This window comes from Hemiscyllium ocellatum, chromosome X (assembly GCF_020745735.1).
Source record: "Hemiscyllium ocellatum isolate sHemOce1 chromosome X, sHemOce1.pat.X.cur, whole genome shotgun sequence".
NCBI classification, from domain to species: domain Eukaryota; kingdom Metazoa; phylum Chordata; class Chondrichthyes; order Orectolobiformes; family Hemiscylliidae; genus Hemiscyllium; species Hemiscyllium ocellatum.
The window spans coordinates 12,941,375-12,964,969 of record NC_083453.1 but is presented as its reverse complement, the minus strand read 5'-3'; the positions used below and the strand labels follow the sequence as shown (position 1 = coordinate 12,964,969).

Below are 23,595 nucleotides of genomic sequence, written 5' to 3'. Positions count from 1 at the left end.
GCAGGGCTGACTGCATGGAGATTAGGTGACAGTGCATGGCTGCGAGCATGGAGTGGAGGATCCGGAGGGCGAACCATTTCTGGAGGCTTTTGATTTGCTGTAGGTAGTGATTGTCCTGGTCAGGTCCAAATTGTGATGCTCTGAACATAGTCTGGAGTCCATGGGGGATGTGTTGATTGCGTAGGCAGATGATGAGGAAGGAGATGTGGCTGTAGTAGCGGGTCTGCTTCAGGACGTAGTTGAAGAGCTTCAGGGCAGAGGAGATGACCTGGGAGTGCGGTGTGAGAGAGAGATTCACTGAGATCCTTGTGGAGGGAAGAGGAGAACTTCTTCAAGGTCGGCATCCTTGGAACAGGCTTCGCAGTGAGGTTTTCAGCAACTAGGAGAAAGTGAGGACTGCAAATGCTGGAGAGTCAGAGTTGAAAAGTGTGGTGCTGGAAAAGCATAGCAGGCAGGCAGCATCCGAGGAGCAGGAGAATCGATGTTTTGGGCAAACACCCTTCATCAAGAACGTGGAGGGGCAAGGGGGGTGAGAGTGGTGCTGGGGGTACTGACTCTGTGCTGGCTGGGCCACAGTCAATGTGTTACTGTTGGTTTCTGCTTTTTTTGGGGAGGGGAGGGGGGGGCGGAACCTGATTCCTGAACTGGCTGAATTATTTAGCCAGTTTGTTAACTGGCATTCCTTTTAGTGAGGACTGATTGTTAAACTCCTGATGCACACAATGTGTTTCAGGCGTAATTCAGTTCTAATTGGGGAAGTGTTGTTTCACTGGCTGGTTATAGCTTGTGTGGTACTCTTTTCTCTTTCACTTTTGAGAAAAGGACAAATGTTAATTTTGTGGTAGGGCTTAGCCCTTGGACTCTAGTTTTCTTTGTTTTTTTTCGTACATGTTTTCACTGTTTTTGGTGTTTGGACTGAGCCATTGTAAGATAATACATCTTACCAGAGGAGCTGTTCCTGTGGGGAGGCCTAGCCCTGGGACTGGGCCTCTGAAGATTGAACATCTGTGTGTGTGCTGGGAGGAGAGCACTTGCTGTATCCTGGAGTTTGGGATGAGAGCTTTCCTTAAACCAAACCCCAGTGAGTTAACTGCACCTTTATAATATACTGTGTTCCTATCAGTGGGCCTGGGTCTCCAAGGATGGGCCAGGACTCCATGGAGCTTGAATACCTGTGTGCTGTGGGGTGTGCATTTGCTGCCTTCAGGAGTGGACTCTGCCCTGGGGTATGGACTCTGTTTTAGCAATGGACTCTGTTTTAGCAGTTTGGAGTAGACTCCATTTCTGACAATGCACTTTGTATACTGGAGTGGACTCTGTTCCTGGGAATGGATTTTACATTTTGAAGAGAACTGTCTATGCTAATGGACTCTATGTACCAGAAAGGACTCTGTTTGTTGATGATTATCTGTCATCTGGTTTGTTGGGGTTATCACCTGCACTGTCTTGTGTGTCCCTGGGTCTGGTAGGCCGTAATGTGAGCTGGGAGGCTTATAGGTCATCCTGAAAACTGTCACCCTGAGAGCTGGAGAGTGGGTAGGCCATCCTGTGAACCTGAAGGTTGGTAGGCTGTCCTGAAAGCTGGAGGGTGGGTAGGCCATCCTGTGAACCTGAAGGTTGGTAGGCTGTCCTGAAAGCTGGAGGGTGGGTAGGCCACCCTGATGCCAGTTGCCCCGAGAGCCAGATGGTGGGTAGGCCGTTCTGAGCGCTGTCATCCTGAGAAGAAGTAAGCGGGACAGGTTGTCCTAGAGGTGGTCGGAAGTGTGTCAGAGCAGCTGAGCGCCAGAAGGTGCGTAGGGGCAGGCTGAGATCCGGAAGGCTTGTGGGCTACCCTGCACGCTGTTGTCCCTGGGGAAGGGGATGGGCTGCCCTAGAGGTGGCCGGAAGGTGTGTCAGGGCAGTTCACAGGCTGGATGGCCCATCGGGGTGGGTGAGAGCCCAATGTTATGTAGGGGCAGATCGAGAGCCGGAAGGCGGGTAGGCCGTCCTTAGCGGTGTCACCCCGGGCAGGTACTGGGGCGGGCTGCCCCAGAGGTGGTCAAAAGGTGTGTCAGGGTGGACCGAGAACCGGAAAGGTCATTGGGTGGACCGAGAGCCAGAAGGTGCGTAGGGGCGGGCTGCCTTAGAGTGGCCGGAAGGTGGGAGGAACGGGGAGTGGGGGAAGCTTGCTGTGTTTCTGGGGGTCTGTATTATATGCACTGTTTCTTATGTAATTGGACTGTCTTGTATGTACAAATCTGAAAAATGTATTGCTGGAAAAGCGCAGCAGGTCAGGCAGCATCCAAGGTGCAGGAGAATCGACGTTTTGAGCCTGAAGAAGGGCTTATGCCCGAAACGTCGATTCTCCTGTTCCTTGGATGCCGCCTGACCTGCTGCGCTTTTCCAGCAACACATTTTTCAGCTCTGATCTCCAGCATCTGCAGTCCTCACTTTCTCCTTGTATGTACAAATGTCATTGTTACTGTTTGTAATGGTTGAAACAGATTTGAGGTTAGTCCTCATTACCCTGTAAACTGGTTGAACGGTGGGGTTTGGGGACTGCCTTTGCTGCTCCTCTCTCTTGTAAAATTGCTGTTTCCCTGTATACAGCTGTTAATGTTAACTGTTTTTTGTAAATTGTGAATTGTTTAATAAAATAAAAAAAATCAGGAGATAAAATAAGCACTACCGCAGTTAGGCAGTAGCGTAGGGAATAGAAAATAACAAAATATATAACCAGGAGAGTTAGAATCTCCTCAGTTTAGTGAACTGACACTGTGCTGGCTAGACCACAGTCAGTGTGTTACTGCTGCTGTTGGCCTCCAACTAAGGAGGAGAGTTTTCTTTTTCATTCCCTCTTGTCTAAAGTAGACTGTTTGGTTTTTGGTTTTCTTTATTACTTATTGTGTTTGTTTTTCTGGGGAAAAAAAAACAGGAGATAAAATAAGCACTACCACAGTTAGGCAGTAGTGTGTGGAATAGAAAATAACAAAATATATAACCATGAGATTTAGAATCTCCTCAGTTTAGGGGACTGACTTTGTGGTGACTTGGCAACAGTCCTCAGTGTGCTACTGCTGCTGTTGGTTTCTATTTCTTTTTGGGGGGGAAACCTAATTCCTCAACTGGCTGATCTATACAGCCAGTTTGTTACCTGGTATTCCTATTCTATTGAGGACTGATTTTTAAACTGGCTGATTTAAACAGTCAATGTGTTTCCAGTGTAATTCAGCCTTCATTAGGGAACTGTTGTTTCACTGGCTGCCTGTGTTACTCTTTTCTTTGAGAAAAGGACTAAATTGATTTTTGTGGCAGGGCTCAGACCTTGCACTCTAGTTTTCTCTGTGTTTTTTAATGTCTTTTCACTTTTTTGGTGTTTGGACTGAGACCTTGTGAGAAAATACGTCTTTCCATATAAGTGGTTCCTGTGAGTAGGCCTGGCCCTTCGTTGGTGACTAGGCCTCTTTCAAGACTGAACACCCGTGTGCGTGCTGGGAGGTGAGCAATTGCTGTGTCCTGGAGTGGACTCTGCTTTTGCCTTTGGGAGTGAACTAAACCAGTGAGTTAACTGCATCTTTACAATGTACTGTGTTCCTGTGAGTGGACCTGGTTCTCTATGGATGGGCCAGGACTCTATGGAAACTGAACACCTGTGTGCTGTGGGGTGTGCATTTGCTGCCTTCAGGAGTGGACTCTGCCCTGAGTTGTGGACTATTTTTTGGCAATGGACTCTGCAGTTTGGAGTGGACCCTGTTTCTGACAATGCACTTTGTATACTGGAGTGGACTCTGTTCCTGGGAATGGACTTTACATTTTGAAGAGAACTGTTATGGTAATGAACTCTGTACCAGGGAGGACTCTGTTTGTTTGTTGATAATTGACTCTGCCATGTTGCTTGTTGGGTTTATCACCTCCACTGTCTTGTGTCCCTGGGTCTGACAGGCCTTCGTGTGAGCTGGGAGGCTTATAGGTCATCCTGAAAGTGGTCACCCTGTCGTCCTGGGGGCGGGGGGGGGGGGGGGGGGGGGGGGGGGGGAGAAGGAGAAACAGGACGGGCTGTTCTAGAGGTGGCCGGCAGGTGTGTCAGGGCAGACTAGGAGCTGGAAGGGACGTGGAGCAGACCGAGAGCTGGAAGGGGCGTGGGGCGGGCAGCCTTAAAGTGGCCAGAAGGTGGGAGGGACAGGTGGATTGCAGGGGGAGTCTGTACTCTATGCACTGTTTTTGTTATGTAATTGGACTGTCTTATATGTATTTGTTACTAGTCTGTAATGACTGAAGTGGGATTTGAGGTTTGTCCTCATTTCCTGAAAACTGGTTGAATGGTGGGGTTTGGGGCCTTGCTTTGCCGCTTCTCTCCCTTGTAAATTTGCTGTTCCTCTGTATAGAGGAACTTTGATTATCCGAATATCAGTTTATACAAAGGAGATCACGAGATCCTGATAGAAACATTACATCAAAGATGTGTTTCCAACACTGATCGCGACTTTTGTTTACAGTGATTAAAAGTGAACTCTGCTTACTGAAATGATGCTGAGAACAGTCCTGGACATCAATGGGAGCCCAGACACCGTCTCCAAATGACTGACCTCCCATGCTCTCACTCTCTCTCTCTCTCTCTCTACCCACACACTTTCCCTGGAGTTCTACACAGGGGTGTATTCTAAACCCCCCTTCTCCAGATAATCTCTCAACACTGTCGGGTGGCACGGTGACACAGCAGTTAGCACTGCTGCCTCACAGCACCAGAGATCCGGGTTCAATTCACGCCTCAGGCGACTGACTGTGTGGAGTTTGCACGTTCTCCCCGTGTCTGCGTGGGTTTCCTCCGGGTGCTCCGGTTTCCTCCCACAGTCCAAAAATGTGCAGGTTAGGTGAATTGGCCATGCTAAATTGCACGTAGTGTTAGGTGAAGGGGTAAATGTAGGGGAATGGGTCTGGGTGGGTTGTGCTTCGGTGGGTTAGTGTGGACTTGTTGGGCCGAAGGGCCTGTTTCCGCACTAAGTAATCGAATATAAACTGTCCTGTACAGGGTAAAGGTGAAACCTGTCAAAAGGTTGCAGTAAAAAGTTGTGTGTGGGGCTGTGTGCGCGCCATTGGGCACTCACCCACCCCCAAAAACAGGAAGGCAGCAGCAGCCTTGTTGGTGTCCAGAGAGGGGGTGGGGGTGAGCATGGGGGCAGTATTGGATGGGGTTGGGGAGGCAGTGATGAAAGGGGTTGGGGGCAGGCAGGCAGGGGGCAGACCCTGTTGAACAGGGTTGGGGGCAGAAGGGCTGGGTGAGGGGGGTGATATTGGATGGGGTGGGGGCGTGGTGTTGGACAGGGTTGGGGTGGGGGCAGGCAGTTGTGGATGAGGGGGTGGTGTTGGATGGGGTTGGAGGAAGGACAGAGGCAGATTGGGGTGAGGGCAGATGGCAGGCAGTGTTGGGTGGGGTTGAGGAGCGCGCAGGTGGGGTCGGGGTCTCGTGTGTGGTGTGCTGCTGCCTCGTGTGCTGGATGGGGAGCGGACTTAACAGAAAACTCCGAGCCCTAGAGGAAAGGCATTGAATCAATTAACCGAATAATCAATTATCCAAACGAAATAGTGCCTGCCCATCTCATTTAGATAATCGAGATTCCTCTGTATACAGCTGTTAATGTTAACTGTTTTGTTAACTGTATTGTTTAATAAAATGTAAAAAAACCAGGAGATTTAAAATCCTCTCACTTTAGGGGACTCGCTCTGGGCTGGCTGGGCTACAGTTCGTGTATTACTTCTGCCACTGGTGCTTTTTCTCATGCAAACGTATTTTGCACCATAAGCAAGGTACAATCGATGTTGTGATTTGATGTTAATGCAGATAGGACTTGAACCTGTGACTCCCAGTCAAGGAGTAGGGTCACTACCAGTGTTCCACAAGAGGGCCTTACTGCTGCTGTTGGTTTACTGCTTTTCTCGTTGGGTGGAACCTGATTCCTGAACTGGCTGATTTATAAGGCCAGTTTTGTTAACTGATATTCTTTCTTTTATTGAGGGCTGATTTTTAAACTCTCTGATCTACACAGTCAATGTGTTTCAGGTGTAACGGTTCTCATTAGGGAACTGTTGTTTCCTTGGCTGGTTACAGCCTGTGTGTTACTCTTTTCACTTTTTCACTTTGAGAAAAGGACTATGTTGATTTTTTGACAGGGCTTAGCCCTTGCACTTTGGTTTTCTTTGTTTTTCTTTTTTTGGTGTTTGGACTGAGCCCTTGTGAGAAAATACATCTTCCCAGATGAGCTGTTCCTGTGGGTAGGCCTGGCCCTTTGTGGGTGACTAGACCTCTGTAAAGACTGAACACGAGTGTGTGCTGGGAGATGAACAATTATTGCATCCTGGAGTGGACTCTGCCTTTGGGAGTGGACCCCTGCAAGTTAACTGCACCTTTACAATGCACTGTGTTCCTGTGAGTTGGCCTGGTTCTCTATGGATAAACCAGGCCTCTATGGAGACTGAAACAGCTGTGTGTGTTCTATAGGGTGTGTATTCACTGCCTTCAGGAGTGGACTCTGCTTACTACCATGGACTTTGCCTTTGGTTGTGTACTTTATGTACTCTGACAATGCACTCTGCATACTGGAGTGGACTCTGTTCCTGGGAATGGACTCTACATTCTGAAGAGAACTGTTTATAGTAATGAACTCTGTACCAGAAAGGACTCTGTTTGTTTGTTGGTAATTGACTCTGTCTTAGTGCAGGTGATAACCCCAACAAGCAACGCTTTGTGTGTCCCTGGGTCTTGTAGGCCTTACTGTATGCTGGGAGGCTCATAAGTTGCCCTGAAAGCTGTCACCCTGAGAGCCGGACGGTGGGTAAGCTGTCCTGTGAACCTGAAGGTGGGTAGGTTGTCCCAAAAGCAAGAAGGTGGAATGGCCACTCTGATGCCAGTTGCCCCGAGAGCCAGAAGGTGGGTAGGCTGTTCTGAGCGCTGTCGTCCCGAGAAGGGGTGATTGGGACGGGCTTTCCTAGAGGTGGTCGGAAGATGTGTCAGAGCAGCCGAGAACCGGAAGGTGTGTCAGAGCAGCTGAGAGCCAGAAGGTGTGTAGGGGCAGGCCGAGATCCGGAAAGCTTGTGGGCTGCCCTGCATGCTGTCATCCCTGGGGAAGGGGACAGGCTCTCCTAGAGGTGGCCAGAAAGTGTGCGCGGGCAGTCTACAGGCCGGATGGCACATCAGGGTGGGTGAGAGCCTGATGATACGTAGGGGCAGATCGAGAGCCAGAGACCAGTAGACTATCCTCAGCGCTGTAACCCTGGGCAGGTACCAGGGCGGGCTGCCCTGGAGGTGGCCGGAAGGTGTGTCAGGGCAGGCTGAGTACTGGAAGGGGCCTAGGGGCAGGCTGCCTTTGAGTGACCAGAAGGTGGGAGGGACGGGTGGTTTGCTGAGTTGCCAGGGGGGTCTGTGAAATATGCACTGTTTTATTGTTCGGTTTATCGAATTGTCTGTATGTGATTGCGTTGACTGTTTGCTTGTTTCTTTCTTTCTTGATTGATGTAAGGTGGGATTTGAGATTCGTCCTAGATTCCCTGTGAACTGATTTGTACAGTGGAGTTTGGGGGTCTGGTTTTATCACCCCTTTTCCCTGTAAATTGTTGTTTGTTGTATACAGCTGTTAATGTTAACTGTTTGTCATTTGTACTGCTTAATAAAATTTAAAAAATGGAGTTTCAGAGGTTCTGCTCACTGTGAAAGCTGGCTCTGAGGACGTCGGATCAGTCTCAAGGACTCTCCATGTGTAAATAAAGGGGGCCTTGGTGACTGGACACCAAACTCTGTGGAGTTATTTCACAGGGAAATGCCTATATTTCGAAGCTATGTGTGTCTGTTTTTATGTCCTATAATAAGTCAAAACATATTCTGTTTCCTCCCATAAATAATCTGTCATAATGCTGAAAAGCATATTCTATCTTACTACAAATTTATAATTCCTTTTTGTTTTCCTGAGGAAAGGGTATTGCAATAAAATGTTGTTATTCACATTCAGCTGGACAGTGTGCCTTTCTTAATTCATACTAGACACAAATCTGCAACACGAGTGAGGTTTTTATAGTTTCTAATTGGTGAAAGTTGAGGATAATGTAGACATCAGAGGATTAGAAGGCTTAAAACTCTGACCACAAGGCAAGAAAAGGGGAATGTAAAAATGAGCAAGTTTCAGTGAAGATGGAAAAAAGATTTCCTCTTATTCGTAGTTCAAATGTGCTAGATTACTGCACAAGAGTTGGTAGCACTACAGTGAAATGTAAGTTATCTGAAGAATTTGAAAATGTCTCTATTTGGCAATTTAGTTGTGCATTAATTCAATGCACAATGAAGAAATAAATATCGCAAAGTTACGCTGGGGTGAACAGTTTCCCCACTTTACCTGCAGCTACAGCAAGGCCTCCTGGCCGATACCATGACTGTTTAGACATTTCTATTAGGATGGGTTCAAACATGACCAACAAGTAAATCATCCTCAGGTTTTCTCACACTCTCTCTCTCTTTCTCACCCCCCCCAAGTGCCTAATTCATTACCTAACCTCAACCATGACTGGGAATTTATTCAAGTGGAAGATGCAAATACATTCCACCCATGGTCCCCAGGGATGTATCACACAATACTGCCTCCATAATGATATTTGTATGAAGAGAATATGATGAATATATCATTACAGTCTGCACTATGAAGGGTGAAAGGTGGTTATAAACTTTACAATATCAGATTTCAAAAACTAATTGCAATGCAACTAAATCCTAAATTTGAGAGGTCACCTCATTAATTTTCTAATAGATGCCATTTTCATAACATTAAGACAATCAGAATTTAGTTTATAATCCAATTAATAATCTGTTTTGCATTCCACAATCTAAAACAAATTAATCCTTAAAATTAGTATTCTCTGTTGGAATCTTACAATTGCAAGAAGTTACCTAATATTCCACTGTTGGCTTACCTTTAAGAAACCAGTCATAAAGACAGAGCACCCCATAAGGACAAAGATCATGAGGCCAGTGACCCGCTGTTCTCTAATGCCCAGGAACTTTGGCTGTTCACCAGGAGCTGAACATTCTGATTCCAGCTTCAAACTGTTCACATGAGAGATAGAGAGAACAGTTGCAGCTACAAACCAGGGGAGTCCCATAACCGAACATACACCCAACATTACTGCCACCATCAGGAGGTCAAGGTGATAGCCACATCCTTTCTGTGGGGAGAAAGAACTTATGACTTGAAATCTCTAAGTTCTGGCTGGTTAATTTAGTACTTAATTCAAAGTTACAAACCAAAACAGTTAACTTAATCATATGTCGATCATGATGCAGTTTATGCAGCGGTTCGATCTTAAATCTGAACATAAGATGCAAAGTACAAGTTAATTACAGGTTAAAGTAACTATAGACTACTGTGTAACCGTATGTAACATAATGATGCATTTTACCAATGGGCAAGTAACCTGTTCCACCCATTGCCTTAAAGTTAGCTGGCGTCTCATTAACCAGAATTCCAGCTGTCCTGCAGCAATAAGGTCAGAATGGAACCTTGCTCCCCCATCAGGAAGTCCCACCCTAGATAACTACCGGCCAATCTGCACAGTTGGTCGCTATGTAATCCTAGCAATAGCAGAAGAGAATAGTGATTGCTGCTGGGACTACAAAATGCTGCTGGAGAAGAAATGTCATCTTCCAAGTTTGAGGTAATTCTGAGGATTTTGGGCTGACACAGTTTGGAGACCCCAGGGATAGAATGTTAGCTTAAAGATGCCAGTGAAAAGGGATGGGATGCCATGTTGGAAGTGGCATTATGTTGCCTTAAAGGTACAGTGGACACCTGCTCAAACACCTCCCTCCCTGCCTGACAGCAGCCTGCACAGTGAAAAATATCAGCCTTCGTCCAACGTCCAAATATTAAGACAGAAGCAGAATGAAACTTTTGAGTGGTAATTAATCTATTATTTAGGGGCCTCAATTGGCCTACAGGTGACTAGGCAGCCTGATGCCTTACTCTTTACCACAATATGGGGAACAGGTCAAAGGTAAGTGGGAAGGCAGTGGGCTTCAAGACCTTCCTGTATCTTCAAATATGCTAGTGGGTGTCGTCAAATTCAGTTCGATGTTACTCTCAATATCCATTTTCAACAAAAACTCAGGTGATTTTTAAGAATTAACAGGAATTCATACCTTCAGCTTGTGTTCCTTCCTATTTATAATGACAGCAGTGATCTGTTGGTCCATGAAAATAAGAATAGTGCACAGCAGAGCTGGTATAATGGCAGCAATAACTGTCCACCAGGGATTTGGACCTATGGGGTTTATTAACCACCCACGATCATCTCTTGTTGGCTGCAAATAAGCACATACAGCACAAGCAGTTTAAAAACAGTTTCTCAGAAAACTAATGTCAGTGCAATCCTGTGCCTTCTCAATAGCAACATATTCCAAGGACATCATACTTTATTGATCTGGTTACTTTTGCTCATTAAACTAAATGCTACAGTGATTCTCACATAATAGATACCCAAATTAAAATTTACAATCTTAAATGTAATTGAATTGCAATTATTCTTCTGTTGAACTTACTGGCTCTTTTTTTTGCTTTTGCATTTTTACAATAATATGTTCAAAATATAAAATATTTTCAATGGTGATCTTCACAGCCACATCAAGTAGTGGAGCAGACACAAAGGGCTGATTGGCCTACTGGTGCTCTTATTTTCTATGTTTGTTTGTTTCTATGTGCAAATAATATCAGACATTTGTCTTCATAATTTCAGAGGATGATGTCTCCAAAACTTGCCAAAGAGACCGGTACAGTGTTCACCTGCAACCTCCACTAGCACACAGACATTCACCTTGGTTAGTACGCTATGTAGAGAAGTCTCAGGATTGCAACCTAGTGAGCACATCATGGACATGGGCCTATAGCTGGTGGAGAAAGCAGTGCCCAAGGTTTCTGACACTTGGGGACTACTGGAGTCCATGCACATGCTGACCCCAATGCAGGTGACATGCCTCCATAAAATAACAAGTTGCCCTGCCTGTGTAACATCAGGTAGTAATGACAAAGGGCCTCCATATACTGTGAGTTTTTGTTATTCATTCATGGGACATGGGCTCTTGGCAAGGCAGGCATTTACTGTCCATCTGTAAATCTCCTGCAGGAGATGATGAGCTGCTTTCTTGAACTGCTGCAGTCCTTGGGATATAGGCACATCCATCTCGAGAAATTTCCAGGATTTTGACCCAGTGACTGTGAAGGAACAGTGATATAATTCCAAATTAGGTTGGTGTGAGATTGGAGGGGAACCTGTGAGCCATCAGGTTTCCGTACATTTACTGCCTTTGTCCTTCTAGATGGTCAAGGCCATGGGTTTGGAAGTTATTATGGAAGGGACCTTGTTGAGTTGCTGCAGTGTATTTTGCTGCCACAATGCAAAGGGAGTAAATGGGTGCTGATCAAACTGGCTGCTTCATGCTGTATGGTGTCAGGCCTCTTGGTTATCTTGGAGGTACACCCATCTAAGCAAGTGGATGCTGTTCCAAAACACTGTTGTCTTGTGCTTATAGATGGTGCACAGGCACTGGGGACACAGGTGGTGAGTTACTCAATGCAGAGTTCAAAGCCTCTGAACTTTTCTTGTAACCAGTGTTTGTATGACTGGTCCAGTTCAGTTTATGGTCAATGCTAACCCACAGGGTGTTGATAGTGGGGGTTCAGCAATAGTAATGCCATTGAATGTCAAGAGATGAGGAGTACACTATCTCTTGGTTATTTCTTGGCTTTTACGTGGTGTAAATATGACTTGCCACTTCGCAACTCCAGCCTAGGTGTTGTCCAGGTCTTACTGCATTTGAACATAGACGGCTTCAATATCTGAGGAGTCGCAAATGGTGCTGAACATTGTGTAATCATCAATAATCATTCTCATGTCTAACCTTATGATGGAGGGGAGGTCATTGATGAAGCAATTGAAGATGATTGAGCCTTGGTGAACTCCTGCTGAGCCGAGATGATTGACCTCCAACAATCGAACCACAACTCAAGTGAAAGATTGAGGACCCCATCCAAGTTCTGTTGACTGTTATGGCTCTGGCAGACCCAGACCCAGAAGGACACTTGCTACCAGTTATGCAATCAGGGTGCAAAGCATCAGTGGTGAGGTAAGAGGGGAATGAGGTAGCTCAAACATATTCCAGATACTTCCTTCATTTTAAGAGATAGGGAGCGGTAGGCACCCATAGCGAGGAGGAGGAGGAGGAGTGTCAGCCAGACACCTTGGGAGTTTCATCTCAGTATATTCCAGAGACCAAAAGACATAGGAGTAGAAATAGGACATTCAGCCCACTGAGTCTGCTCAGCCATTCACCAAAATCATTGCTAATCTGAAAATCCTCAACTTCACCTTCCTGCCTTTTCCTCATGACCCTTGATTCTCTTACTGATTAAGATTCTGCTTATCTCAGCTTTGAATAGTTAATGAGACAGCTTCAACAGTCCACTGCGGCTAAGAATTCCACAGATTTACAACTCTGAGACAAAATTCCTCTTCAATTCTTCTTAAATGTGTGAACCCATACTCAGAGATTAGCACTCTGGATCTCAATTCTTCCACAAGGGGAAGCAGCCTTTCTGAATGGACCCTGTCAAGTCCCCTAATAATCTCATACATTTCAATAAGACCACCTCTCATTCTTCTATATTCCAACATGTACAGGTCCAATCTACTCAGCCTCTCTTCATAAGACAACTTTCATACCCAGTGTGATGATGCAGTCACTTTAAAAAAGTTATTTTGTCCTTGGTTTATTTTTGGAGAGAGGTCATAAAGGCAGAGGTAATGAAGAGTCTAGTTTAACAATGGAAGGGGAGTGGCCAGTTCTCTCAGTTTAGGTTTTTTTTCTAGTTTGTTTCAGCTGTAGCAGTCACAAGATATGACTGGGGAGTTGCAACCTTCAGTAAAGGATTCCTGACTGACGTCCTCTGAAATCTCTCTCTGCATGCTGTTCCCTCCTGCCTGTAAGAATCTGTGTTTCAATTTATCTTTTGCCAAAGGGTGTGTTTATGGGATGTTACTGTATTGGAACAGTTAATTAGTAATAGCTACTGTATTGGGTTAGTTAAGTTTTCCAATAGTTAAGTTATTCTAAATTCTGTTTTCTTTTGTTCGTGTTTCAACTATAGTATTTAACTAATTTCTGTTTGCTTCAAGCCGAGTGGTTTGACCAGCTGCATCACTCCTGGAATATCCACTTCACATCTGCCTTTACAATAAGAAAAAGTTAGTGTCTAGGCTACCTTCCTAAAATATTTTGAGGGGGGTCTGGCCTGGTCCATAGCACCAGGATCAGCCTAGTGAACCTTCTCAGGGCGCCTACAATGCCAGTATATCTTTCCTTAGATAAGGAAATCCAAACTGTCACATCTGTGGTCTGATTAGTGTCTTGTATAGTTTTAGAAAAACCTCCTGGCTTTTACCTTTGAAATAAAGATCAACATTCCATTTGTCTTCCCTCTGATCCACTGAGCTTGAATATGAGCTTTTTGCAATTCGTGGACAAGTCCCTGCATTCCATAGATTTCTGCCTCCTCTCAATATAAATTCTATTCAGCTCCTGTAGTCTTTCTGCCCAAGTGCATAACCTTGAATTTCCCCTTGTTAAGCATCTGCCAAGCTTTTTCAGATCACATGGGTGTTCAATTACATGTAGCTAGTATGCACTTTTATAACTCAATATTTATTTGAACTGTGGCAATGTTTGCTTTAGTTGCATTACTCTGCTTGTGTTGACATTTTCCATTGGGATAGCTTTGACCAGGTATACACATTAGTGATGATGAGAGACAAAGTCGTCTCATGTCCCAGTGAAGCAGAGAGTTCACTGAGCAGAGAGTTTGGGGGTTGCAGTCAAAGCTTACAAAATTGATTTCAGGGACAGTGACCTTGTCTAATGAGATGAGAGTAAGGGTCCTGGGCCTGGGATTACAACACTGCAGATACCACAAAGATAATTTGAGAGAAATTGTGAAACATGGTTGGTTGGGTAAGAAGGGAAGTGTTTGTGTTTGTCAAGCCCATAGCAGTGAAAAAACAGACACTGAGGATGTTCAGCAATTGCAATGGCACAGTCAAGGAGCTTAATGTTCTCCAGTACTGCAAGAACATTCAGGGAATAAGGCAAGTAGTGACATTAGGCAGGGTGCAGAAGAAATGGGGAGTATGGTCGTCTGGCTCTTCTTTGCTTGAGACAAGGCTCATAATCATACCTTTTTCCAGGAGCCTGAGGTTGTGGGAGTATGCAGTGTTGTGCAGCTACAGTAATGTGATATGAGCACAAATGTTAAGTTTGTGCACACATTTTAACACTAAGAGCACAGTAATTAAACATTAAACTTAATAAAATACCCTTTTATTTAAAATTGTAGCACAAAATGAAACAGCTCTCAGGAGGCAAAATTCCTCTTCAACTCTGTCTTAATTAGAAAATTGATTCTGAGTAATCCAAAATGGAGGATGGGAAAAATTTCTGGCTGTAACAGCTGCTCCTTTATTGATGTATTTTAGGTGCTGGAGCTGATTTCCTCGAATTCCAGGAGCAGCAATTACTGTTTTATATGCTGTTGCATTGTTTTGGAACTTTGGAAAAAAACATCAAAATAACAGCAGTTTTAAAAGGGAGAAGAACAGACAAAGGAAGCACATGGCGAGGTCAGTGCAGGAGAGAGAGAGAGAGAAAGAGAAACTGACACAGCAGTGAACCTGCACAGTTACTGCCCTTGCTGTTTGAATTCATGTATCGCTGGACATCGGAGTGCATCTGGGAAAATTAACAAACAGTGAAATTCACAACTGATCTTGGAGGAACTGTTGGGCGAAGTTCACATCACAGAAGCAGATAAGTGTATTGTTTGTAAGTGGGACCTATAGAAAGTCTGCAGTGAGTAGAGTGGGTTCTTTCTTGATTATGTTTTTTGAGATATGTCTCTTGATTAAACTTAAAATATAAGCCATAACTATTAATTTAACCTGGGGCAGTGTTTTGTAGAGGAATAAGACAATGTTATTTTCTGGGTCTGTAGATTGTGAAGGAGCAAAAGTGGCCTTTAGTAGAGTGATATGCGCTTCTTGTCAGATGTGGGAGTTTAAAGGGAGTTTAAGGGCTATTGCGGATCATATATGCAATAAATGCTGTTGGTTGCAAATCTTATCAGGTGGATTGGATCAGTTGGAGAGACAGTTAGAAGCAATGAGGAATTTGCAACAGCAACAGTATGTCATGGATGGCAGTTATAGGAAGGGGTGGGGGGGGGGAAGTCTCAGATACAGTCACACAGATGGGTTAACTCCAGGAAAGGTAAGAGAGGTAGGCAGCTAGTGCAGGAGCCTTCTGTGGCTATACCCATTTCAACAAGTATGCTGTTTTGGAAAATGTAGGTGGTGATGGATTCTCAAAGGAATGTAGCACGAACAGCCAATTTCTGGTATTGAGACTGGCTCTAATGCAATGAGAGGTACATCGGGTTCCAAGAGATCAACTGTGTTAGGGGGCTCTCTAGTCCGAGGTACAGACGGATGTTTCTGCGGCCAGCAGCGAAAAAGCAGAATGGTATGTTGCTTCCCTGGAGCCAGGATCAAGGATGCCTCAGGGGGGAGAGGGGTCAGCAAGAGGTCATTGTCCACATTGGAACCAACAACATAGGAAGGAAAAAGGTGGAGATTCTCAAGGGAGATTACAGAGAGTTAGGCAGGAATTTAAAAAGGAGGTTCTCAAGGGTAGTAATATCTGGATTACTCCCGGTGGTACGAGCTAGTGAGGGCAGGAATAGGAGGATAGAGCAGATGAATGCATGGCTGAGGAGCTGGTGTATGGGAGAACGATTCACATTTTTGGATCATTGGAATCTCTTTTGGGGTAGAAGTGACCTGTACAAGAAGGACGGATTGCACCTAAATTGGAAGGGGACTCATATACTGGCAGGGAAATTTGCTAGAACTGCTCGGGAGGATTTAAACTAGTAAGGTGGGGGTGGTGGGGGGATCCAGAGAGAGATAGTGAGGAAAGAGATCAATCTGAGACTGGTACAGTTGAGAAAAGAAGCGAGTCAAACAAACAGTCAGGGCAGGCAGGGACAAGGTAGGATTAATAAATTAAACTGCATTTATTTCAATGCAAGGAGCCTAACAGGGAAGGCAGATGAACTCAGGGCATGGTTAGGAACATGGGACTGGGATATCATAGCAATTACAGAAACATGGCTGAAGGATGGGCAGGACTGACAGCTTAATGTTCCAGGATACAAATGTTACAGGAAGGATAGAAAGGGAGGCAAGAGAGGAGGGGGGAGTGGTGTTTTTGATATAGGATAGCATTACAGCTGTACTGAGGGAGGATATTCCCAGAAATACATCCAGGGAAGTGATTTGGGTGGAACTGAGAAATAAGAAAGGGATGATCATCTTATTGAGATTGTATTGTAGCCCTGCCTAATAGTCAGAGGGAAATTGAGAAACAAACTTGTAAGGAGATCTCCGCTATCTGTAAGAATAATAGGGTGGTTATGGTTAGGAATTTTAACTGGGACTGCCATAGTGTTAAGAGCTTAGATGAAGTGGAATTTGTTAAGTGTGAACAAGAAAATTTTTTGATTCAGTATGTGGATGTACCTACTAGAGAAGGTGTAAAACTTGACTTTTGGGAAATAAGGCAGGGCAGGTAGCTGAGGTGTCAGTGGGGGAGCACTTTGGGGCCAGCGACCATAATTCTATTAGATTTAAAATAGTGTTGGAAAAGGATAGACCAGATGTAAAAGTTGAAGTTCTAAATTGGAGGAAGGCTAATTTTGACGGTATTAGACAAGAACGTTCAAAAACTGATTGGGGGCAGAGGTTTGCAGGTAAAGGGACGGCTGGAAAATGGGAAACCTTCAGAAATGAGATAACAAGAATCCAGAGAAAGTATATTCCTGTCAGGGTGAAAGGGAAGGCTGGTAGGTATGGGAATGCTGGATGACTAAAGAAATTGAGGGTTTGGTTAAGAAAAAGAAGGAAGCATATGTAAGGTATAGACAGGATAGATCAAGTGAATCCTTAGAGTATAAAGGCAGTAGGAGTATACTTAAGAGGGAAATCAGGAGGGCAAAAAGGGGACATAAGACAGCTTTGGCAAATTGAGTTAAGGAGAACCCAAAGGGTTTTTACAAATACATTAAGGACAAATGGGGAGAGTATAGGGCCCCTCAAAGATCACCAAGGCGGCCAATGTATGGAGCCACAGAAAATGGGGGAGATACTAAACAAGTTTTTTGCATTTTTTTGAAAAAGCAACAAAGAGGATTGATGAGGGCAGAGCGGTAGATGTGATCTGTACGGACTTCAGTAAGGCATTTGACAAGGTTCTCCATGGGAGACTGGTTAGCAACGTTAGATCTCATGGAATACAGGGAGAACTAGCCATTTGGATACAGAAATGGCTCAAAGGTAGAACACAGAGGATGGTGGTGGAGGGTTGTTTTTCAGACTGGAGGCCTGTGACCAGTGGAGTGTCACAAGGATCGGTGCTGGGTCCTCTACTTTTTGTCATTTACATAAATGATTTGGATGCGAGCATAAGAGGTACAGTTAGTAAGTTTGCAGATGACACCAAAATTGGAGGTGTAGTGGACAGCGAAGAGGGTTACCTCAGATTACAACAGAATCTTGACCAGATGGGCCAATGGGCTGAGAAGTGGCAAATGCAGCTTAATTTGGATAAATGTGAGGTGCTACATTTTGGGAAAGCAAATCTTAGCAGGACTTATACACTTAATGGTAGGTTCTCGGGAGTGTTGCTGAATAAAGAGACTTTGGAGTGCAGCTTCATAACTCCTTGAAAGTGGAGTCACAGGTAGATAGGATAGTGACGAAGGCGTTTTGTATGTTTTCTTTTTGGTCAGAGTATTGAGTACAGGAGTTGGGATGTCATGTTGCAGCTGTACAGGACATTGATTAGACCACTGTTGGAATATTGCGTGCAACTCTGGTCTCCTTATCGGAAAGAAACTTGAAAGGGTTCAGAAAAGATTTACAAGGATGTTGGCTGGGTTGGAGAATCTGAGCTATGGGGAGAGACTGAACAGACTGAAGGCTGAAGAGGCTGGGGCTGTTTTCCCTGGAGCGTCGGAGGCTAAGAGGTGACCTTTTATAGAGGTTTACAAAATTATGAGGGGCGTGGATAGGCTAAATAGAAAAAGTCTTTTCCTTGGGATTGGGGAGTCCAGAACTAGAGGACAAAGGTTTAGGGTGTGAGGGGAAAGATATAAAAGAGACCTAAGGGGCAACTTTTTCACACAGAGGATGGTACGTGTATGGAATGAGCTGCCAGAGGACATGGTGGAGGCTGGTACAATCGCAACATTTAAGAGGCATTTGGATGGGTATATGAATAGGAAAGGTTTGGAGGGATATGGGCCGGGTGCTGGCAGATGGGACGAGATTGGGTTGGGATATCTGGTCAGCATGGATGGGTTGGACCGAAGGGTTTGTTTCCATGCTGTATATCTCTATGACCAGGACTCTAAATATGCGACCCCTTACTCCGAGATTTGCACTCTGGATCTCAATTCTCCCACAAGGGGAAGCAACCTTTCTGAATGGACCCTGTGAAGTCCCCTAATAATCTTGTATATTTCAATAAGGTCACCTCTCATTCTTGTATATTCCAACACATACAGGCCCAATCTATTCAGCTCTCTTCATAGGACAGTCCTTCTATACTCACTGTGATGATGCAATCACTTTAAAAAGGTTATTTTTGTCCTTTTTGTTTGAAGAGAGGTCGTAAAGGCAGAAGTGGTGATGAGTCTAGTTAACAAGCAATAACCTCTAGCCAGCTGGTTTCCAAACAAACAACCCATGAAAGAAAACATTCATAGGCAGCTCAATCACCTTAAAATTGGTTTGCTAGAAATCTGTCACGAGCCTATTTGGCATGTCAAACCATTGCCTTAGCTTCTTCCTGCCTGTGAATAATCTCTGCCCTATTTCAGGATCCTTACTTTCCCCTTAAATGGAAGAGACCTCTTATTCCTGCATCTGTACCCCTACCAAGACACTGCTCTTCAATATCTTCAGTGAGGATTTTGTGGGTGTAGCATACCATGACGATACAGGATACTCTCTCTGATGTAAAGCTCTGATGAAAAGTCTGAGTGCTTTACAGCAGTCCTTTTGTTGCTCAGTAATTGCCTTGTAGGTGTATGTGCATCATTGTAGCTCTCCTTGGCATTAGTCCAAGGATTCCTTACTGGCATCCTCAGCCAGACATTGAGGGGGTATCCTTTGCCTCCTAGCAACCAGCCTTTAATGTGATGAGGAGCATAAAAAACTTTAATCACCTAAGATACATTCTGCATTGTACATCCGTCAATTGAAGATGGTTTCTGAGCAGTGCTCATTGTCAACATGATCACTGTTGCCTTGAATACTGCACCTCTGGAGTTATTTTTAATCAACCTGCTCTGAGATCTTTTGACATACCTCTGGAACACCACTGAAAGACTGATCTGTAATACTAGCTAACTATTTCAAGCGATCAGGATTCTTTTAAAGGGTTCCAGTAAAAGAGCAGCTGAAACTGCTTCCTCATTAAGTGACTCAAGTAGAACTTATGTAATAGGAGCATAAAGAATTAGTTAGTAAGTGTCTCTTCAAATGAATGCTGGAGTTCCCCTTCAAACACTCCATGTTGATTTAGTTCTCCTCCCTTTCCTTATCTTTCCTTGTTTGATGGTCTGCATTGCCCTTAACGGGCTTTGCATGTAAATTAATCAATTGGAGAACACTGGTGATTTACTAGTGGTGGTTTCAGGTGAAAAAATGCTACAGGTGATTTGATGATGGGGGGAGGAAACAAATACTCAGTTGTGTGTAAGGCACGACTGGATATATAAAAAATGAAGATGTGGGCTGGAGATAGGACTGTTGTGCTCCAGTGGTAATGTCCTTATGTCTAGACCAGAAGGCTTATGATTTGAGTTCCACTTGTGCCAAAGGTGTGTAATAACACATTTGAACAAGTTGATTAATATAACTAGAGTGCAAGTGTGGGGGGTTGTTGTGGTGTAGTGATATTGTTCCTACCTTTGGGCCGAAAGGCTTGGGTTCAGGTGCCGTCTGCTCTAGAAATGTGGAACAATATGTCTGAGGAGGTTGCTTATAAAACCATTATAGAAACATCAGAACAGGATTTAGGATGGAGTAGGATTAGTTCATTCACCCCTTGGAGCCTATTCTGCCATTCAGTAAGATCATCGCCATATCCAGTGAGTGTAACTTTTAAAAAGGGGCTCTCCTGGAGCAGGAGTAAAATAACATCTAGAATATGGTGACCATAACTTGGTATATTTTATTATTCAATTTGAGAGTGAGAAGCTTGGGTTAGAAAAAACTGTGCTAAAATTACATAAGGATAATTGTAAAGGAATAAGGGTAGACTGGGAATGGTTTTTAGCAGAAAAGACAGTTGATCAACATGGCAGACATTGGGGTGGCACTGCTGCTTCACAACACTAGGGTCTCAGGTTCGATTCCAGCCTCGGGTGACTGTCTGTCTGTGTGGAGTTTGCATGTTCTCCCTGTGTCTGTGTGGGATTCCTTTGGGTGCTCTGGTTTCCTCTCACAGTCCAAAGATGTGCAGGTCAGGTGCATTGGCCATGATAAATTGCCCATAGTGCTAGGTGCATTAGTCAGAGGGAAATGGGTCTGGGCGGGTTACTGTTCGGAGGGTCAGTGTGGACTTGTTGGGCTGAAGGGTGTATAGGCAATCTAACCTTTTCAAAAAAAGATATTTCATGACTCACAATAAAGATATATCCTAGGAATTAAGAAGGGTTCTAGGAAAGGGGATAAACCAACCATGGTTGTCCAGGGAAGTTAAGAATAGTATCAAATTGAAAGAAAAAGATACAATATTGCAAAGAATTGTGGTTAGCCAGAGGATTGGAAAAGTTTTTTAAAAAACCAAAACTATAATAAAGACAGAGTAAATTAAACTTTGAGATTAAGCTAGCAAGCAATATAAAAAGTCAGCAAGTGCTTCTTTAAATAAATAAAAAGGAAGAGAGATGCCAAAAGGAATTACGGACCCTTTGAGAATGAGGCTGGGAAATAGTAACAGGGAACCAGGAAATGGCAGAAGAGTTGAATCAATACTTGGCATTGGCCTTCAAAGGAGTCAACACTAATAACATTTCATAAATACTATATAATCAAGGGGCAAGGATGGAGGACAAATATATAATGCTAAAGGAAAAAAAATGTACCACGGAAACTAACGGGCTTAAAGGCCAATAGATCCATTCAACCTGATAGGTTGTTTCCTACATCCTAAAGGAAGTAACTACAGAGATGGTGGATGCACTGGTAGTAAACTTCCAACTCCCAAAAGACTGAAAAAACTGTCAGTGTAACATCCTTATTCAAAATGTGAGCCAAAGAAAACAGGTAACTATGGGCCAGATGGTTAAAATCTATCATTGGGAAATTTTTAGAATTGATTATAAAGGATAAGAAGAGCATTTAGAAATACATAATAATAATCATGCAGTCAGAGTTATGGCTGATTTAAGGGCAATCATGGCTGACAAATACATTAGAATTCTTCTGAGAAGGTAACAAGGAGAGACAAGGGATTACCAGGAGATGTAATATATCTGGATTTCCAAAAGGTGTTTGATAAGGTACCCCATGTAAGGCTACTTACTAAGATAAGAGTCCATGGTGTTGTGGGTAGTATATTGGCATGATAGAGGATTAGCTAAGAGTAATAGAATACAGAGATGGGATAAGGGGTCTATTTTCAGAATTGGAACCTGTAATTAGTGGAGTGCCACAGGGATCAGTGCTGTGGCCACAATTATTTATAACATGTATTAATGGTCTGTATTAAGGAAGTGAATGTACGATTGTCTAGTTTGTGACTGGCACAAAAATGGGTGGGACATCAACTGGTGAGGATGTCACAAAGTCTAAAAAGAGATATAGGCAGGTTCAGAGAGTAGGCAAAATCTTAGCAGACTGCACATAATTTGTGAAAATGTGAGGGTATGCACTTTGCCAGGAAGAATAGAAGAGCTGAATATTACATAAATAGAAAAAAAAACTGCAGAAAGTTGGTGCACGGGGGATCTGGAGGTCTTCGTGCATAAACCACAAAAATCTAACATCCAAGCTCAGCAGGTAACAGGGAAGGCAAATTGAATGTTGACCTTTATTTCCAATGGATGGAAGTATAAAAGTCATGAGGTTTTGCTAAAACTATACAAGGCACTAGCCAGATTACAACTGGAATACTGTGAACAGTATTGGTCCTATTACCTAAGGAAAGGTAGACTTGCACTGCAGCAGTACAGAGAAGGTTCATTAAGTTACTTCCAGGTATGAAAGGATTTTTACCCATTTAAGACTGAGATGAAGAGGAATTTGTACTGAGGGGAGAGAGTCTGTGGAATTCCTAACCACAGAAGGGTGGCATGGATGGGCTATTAAGTATATTCAAGGCTGAGATTGATAGATTCTTAATCAGTATGGGAATCAAGGGTTATAGGCAAATGGCAGGAAATTGGATTTGAGAATGATCAGATCAGCTATGGTCTTCTTAAATGACAAAGCAGTCTCAATGGACTGTATGGCCTACGTCTTATGGTCTTATCTGTCATCATTCTCAGGTTTGCTCTGCAAGCTTGCTTCATGATGCCCATGGTAAATCCTTCAGTTAGTAATGTTCCCCACCTGGCCTTCTCCCTAAACAGCATGCACATCATGGTAAGATCTATCTTGAGGACTCTTTGTGATTAAACGTTCAGATGCATAGAGACAGTGTGCATTGGCTGGGATCCTTAAAGCATGTCAGTGCATCTCCCCATTCACAGAGGTTGCAGCAAAACCATTCTAATCTTGCCTTGACATGATAGAGCTGTCAGCAAACCCTATTGGCCCCATCCCTCTTTATCTCCACCCTTACCCTTGTCATGGTTGCATCCCTTGTGACAGTTGGCCTGTATCCGTGGGGCACCTTACAGATTTAATGCTGCATCCAAAATCATGAGATGGTAATGAGCTTACAACGTATGATGAGGGCTCTTGCGATGCAGTGGTAGTCTCCCTACCTCTGAGCTAGGAGACCCAGGTTCAAGTCCCCACCTGCTCCAAAGGTATTTAATAACATCTCTGAAAAGGTTGATTAGAAAATATCTACAATGCACTGTGGCTCTGATTTCATGGGATCTCTCTTAACGTGAAACCATGTGTTCTGAGGATATGTGGCATATTTGTGAATTGAACTCAGCTGAGCATGATTCTTCAACCACTGGACTCCAAATTCATTTGATGTCCCTTCAGTCAGCTACAAAACCTAACTCCACCCCAAAAACTACTCCTGACTTTTTTAGGCGTGAAAGTGATTTTAGACACGTACTTCAAATCAGGGAGATTTATTTTTATCATTAGAATTAATATGTTCAGCTCTCCTCTTGTCACATACCAAGGTTTTCTCATTCTTTATTTCCCTGAATGCCTTAATTTCTGTTGCCCATCATCTTGGAACCTTCTCCTGATTCTGCCAATCCCACCAATTTCTCAATTTCC

At 44.0% G+C, this 23,595-nt stretch overlaps 1 protein-coding gene across 1 annotated transcript in view; it reads right to left on the bottom strand.

Moving 5' to 3' along the window:
• LOC132805749 (electroneutral sodium bicarbonate exchanger 1-like) overlaps positions 1–23,595 on the bottom strand; it is a 341,616-nt gene that overhangs the window by 51,759 nt on the left and 266,262 nt on the right. Inside the window, exons 17-18 of the mRNA XM_060820976.1 lie at positions 10,157–10,318; positions 8,932–9,183 (exon numbers count right to left, since the gene is read on the bottom strand). Of these exons, the coding sequence (XP_060676959.1) occupies positions 8,932–9,183; positions 10,157–10,318 (414 nt within the window). The remainder of the gene's footprint in view (positions 1–8,931; positions 9,184–10,156; positions 10,319–23,595) is intronic.